The 4,174-nt window shown below is 39.6% G+C and overlaps 1 protein-coding gene across 1 annotated transcript in view; it reads left to right on the top strand.

Moving 5' to 3' along the window:
• The window catches only part of LOC103773417 (utrophin-like), a gene marked incomplete at its 5' end in the record, with an annotated part of 260,165 nt that overhangs the window by 136,442 nt on the left and 119,549 nt on the right, over positions 1–4,174 (top strand). The window contains 1 exon segment of the mRNA XM_008940784.1: positions 2,607–2,763. Coding sequence (XP_008939032.1) covers positions 2,607–2,763 — 157 coding nt within the window.

Below are 4,174 nucleotides of genomic sequence, written 5' to 3'. Positions count from 1 at the left end.
TGCTCCCCCCCCCCCCCCCCGGTAATGTGTTTCTTACCTTTCAAGAGAAAGGTTAGCTCACTTTGTCTTCAGAGAAGAATTTTAAAGTTCCTGTTAGTGTAGTCTGTTTCCTCCCGACCCCTTACTGCACAGTCCTCACAACTTTGGCTTGCAATCAACTTTGAAACCATGTGCTAGTGATATTTTGCTACAGTCACTAATCTGGCATGCCACATGAGTGAGTAAATTACGACGCATTTAATCTATTATCATGTGCCATGTCATTCACATTAATATCAAATTTTTGTTTTCACTGTTAATATTATTGCTCTGTATGTTAAATTAACAGTGAGTCACACTTCAATTGCCCTTTAGCTAGTTGCAGGTTCCCCCCTGGCCCTTACAAAACTCCAATTCATTTTGTATACAAGAATTCCACTAAATAATTAGAGCGGAAACTTGAAGCCTCAGAGAGTGCCAGTTTTTAGAAGTGAGAGCTGCTTAAGTATGCTAGATACAGTAATAAATCACAACAAATAGAGAAAGAGATCTCACTACCAAATTTATAGAAAGCTAGAAATCGAAACATTTTAATTCTGGTTTCTCCTATAAATTTGTAAAGATGCATTATTTTTGTAACAGTCTGTGTCTGACAGCAAAACTGTAAATTCAGATGGGGGCTGTCTTGGTTTAGATGAGAGAGCAGTGTCTCTCCTCTACCTGATTAATAGGGGCTATAACTGTTTCCAGTTCCAAAAAGGAGGGCTGGTTCTGAGTGCCTAGCACCTGAGGGTAACTTAATGCTTTGCAGCTTGGTATTTCTGAGGGCATTTTAGATGGGATGTCAATCTGGTTGTGGGAAGGAAAAGGTAAACACTGTATGTGTTCCACCTCCTGCTGCTGGGAGTGTTCCCCTGTGCGTGGCTGAGGGCTTCAGGGGCCAGCTGTGGTGAATGCTCCAGCTGTGAAGCAGGTACCTTGTGCCCTAACCTGCTGTAGAGTTAATACCATCCATATGGGAAGAACAAGTGGGTTGTCTCGAAAGTATTTCTGAGTATTAAAGGGCTGAAAATGGGCCAGGAGAGCTGAGACAGTGCGTTACACTCGGGAGGTGCTGCTGTGAAAACCAAGCCCTGCAGGACACTTCCTCCATGCACGGATAACCACAGATGCAATAGCTCACTTGTCATTCACTGCAGGGCAGGGTGCTGGCTCAGCTCTTTAGGCCTGGGCTACAAGCAGCTGGCTTGCATTCAGTGTTGAGAGAAGGTATTAGTGAGAGCAGTAAGAGATGGCACAAACTGTGATGCATGAAACCATAGGCAGTAAAACATCACTTCTAGTGAGTACTTTTTTTTTTTCACCTCCTAAGGGTTACCATGGTGCTTTCCTGAATGGCATGATGGAGAATAGGTTCCTCTTCCTAAAGATAGCTTATCATTTTCAGAAATGTGTTGGGTTTTTTTTTTCCTCTCTGATTTTTTTCTTTGTATCTTTTTCTCTCCCATACACTCTTACTGACTGCTTTTTTGATTTATCTGTTCTAGTATCCCTAGGAGATCCCAGCATACCTAAACCTAAGGTTGCTTTGAAATTAACCTTGCAGCACATTCACCCCTTCAGTCCAACTATTGTCATATCAGTCCCAGCCATTCACTTGAATGCCATTTGAGATGATAATGCAAGAGAAGCCAGGTGAAAGTTTCAAGACGTGAGTTACAGTGAGTCAGAAAAAAGGATACAAAAACTGTGCAACATAGGAAAGTGAAAAGGGGGGAAGCAATAGTAAAGTTCAGTTCACTCATCTGTCAGAAGCAGGGCAGGAAGGTGCAAAGCTGGTGTCAGATTCCCCTGAAAAAGGGCTTAGCTCTACTTCATCAGCTGTGTGGAGAAAGAAATTGGTTGTTTACTGGTATAAACTGAGTACATGCTAGTCTCGAATCCATAATGTAGAATGACTGCAGTAAAGGAGGGTTAGGTGGTCCCTGTTGAAGATTACCCTGCAGACGTGTAGGCAGTGCAGGGAGAAGCCATCAAGTCAAGGTATTTTAGAAAATAATAGAAAAGTGTATTGTGGAATTGGAGGGTTTTGTTAGTTAAACTGAGGGGCAGATTCACAGCGTTAGGTCTGTAGTAACTCACTGTTGACTAAAGATAATGTATTAAATAATCTGTCACTGATGTTCAGCAGCACAGCCAGTTTACTGTTAATCACTACTGGGAGAACTTCCTTTCACTGCTGGAGAGTCAAGGCCCTGACATGAAAAAGTTCAATTTTGCCACACTTTAGCTCACAAAATGACACATTATTTTGTGCACCGTGGTGCTGGAATCACAATAAAACACAGCATTTATTTTATGTTGCTTAGACCTACAGTGTTCAAACTTTTAGATAACTTGAAAAATCAGGTACATATTTGTCTGTGTGCCCCCATTTTTTCTCTGCTTGTTTTGATTTGCTGTACAAACTGTTTTGAAGTAGAGGGTTTTTTTTAACACAAAGTTGCTTTGCAATGAAAAACTTGAAACATTCCTATCTTAATGATGAAGCAGTTTTATTTATTTATTGCATTCTACGCTGGTTTTGCCATTCAGGGCTTTAAAGTTGCTTTAATGTTGTTTCACAGGGCTCACCTGGAGGCCAGTGCAGAGAAATGGAACAGATTGCTGACATCCCTGGAAGAGTTAATCATGTGGCTGAATGCGAAAGATGAAGAACTAAAAAAGCAAATGCCCATTGGAGGGGATGTTCCAACCTTACAGAAACAGTTTGACCACTGCAAAGTAAGATGCTTAAGTTTTGTAGAAAATATGCTACTGTGAATAATGGAATGAAGCAGATTTGAGTACAGGAGAAACAATGAACACTTCATAGTGACTAATTTTTAGAAAAAAAGCTCTAGGTCTCCAACCCTTTTGCTTCTCCACATAGCCCAGTAAAGCACAACTGAGATACTTTCTATAAAATTTCACCTAAAAGATTTCTGATATATATGTCCAGTCTAAACACTTTTTTTTTTTTTATGTTTCCTGATGGTTTTAGATTCCTACGAGGTGTAGAACTGGTATTTTATTCCACTGAAGTTAAGGAAAGACTACAAAAGCAAGAACTGAAAAAGAACTGTGACTGTAAATTCAGTAAAATTGTGTGAAGTGACTTTCTACATGTTACTAAATTGACCAGTAATAGCAGCCCTCCACCCCATGCAGACCTGTATTGCAAAGCTGGCTCAGCAATGTTTTTGAGAACTAAAACTTACCTGTGCCTTGTACAGCTGTAACTATAGCACACTATTCCAGTTCTCTGGTTTTGCAGGTCCTGTTCCAGTTTTGTACATAATAGGGTGTTAATTCCTATGTGTATTTTGACAATAAAAATCCTCTGTTGCATCTACAACGTATCTTCACTCACGTACAACGTAGAGTCTTTCTCACCAACTCTGATCAGTAATCAAGTTAGGAAGTATTTGCCATTGGTCAAATTAATTCTAGTAAAGCTGGTTGCATCTTATAATTGTATTTGTTCTTTTGTGTGGTGTAAATGGGGAAAGAGAACAAATGCAACTTCATATAGCTAATTGCATAACAGCCGTGTTCCCCTCCACCAACACATCACTGATGGCTTTTCTGCTGTGGTGTTTAGTGAGGGCACAAACTGAATTTGGGAAAACACTTAGTACTACAGAAATACTCACTTAAAGAATACTGTGTCAGAACTACAGAAGAAGTAGCCTGACATGATGAGCGCTTTTGATACTTAACTCCAAAGCAGAAGAGCTTAAGGAAATCTGCATGTTTCTCTTTAATTTAGTCTTTTGAAGTAAAGTTATTAGCATAAACTCAGGATCTTTGTTCCTTGAGAGTTCATCTTTTCCTGTTCTTATCCACTTAAATCATCATGCTCTGTCTGAAGGCACATCTGCTGTGAATGTTTATAATGATCAAATGGTGGATTACTAGTGCCAAAGAGCTATAAAAGGTTGCAACACATCCAAATATGTTTTGAAGGAGGTTAGTAGGAGGTGATAGATCTCTACAGGTCATTTCTAAGGGCTTGTTTGTCTCTTGCTAGACTGTAGTGTATGCATGATAACAACAAATAGCACTACTTATGCTTCTTATTTGAAGATCTCAAATTGATCTATAAAGATGTGAGTTTTTATATATCATTCTGAAGCAGAAACATTGGAAGCAA

Source organism: Merops nubicus, unplaced genomic scaffold, assembly GCF_000691845.1.
Source record: "Merops nubicus isolate BGI_N331 unplaced genomic scaffold, ASM69184v1 scaffold875, whole genome shotgun sequence".
NCBI lineage: Eukaryota > Metazoa > Chordata > Aves > Coraciiformes > Meropidae > Merops > Merops nubicus.
The sequence above is the reverse complement of the archived record's forward strand: the minus strand, read 5'-3'. Positions and strand labels throughout refer to the sequence as shown.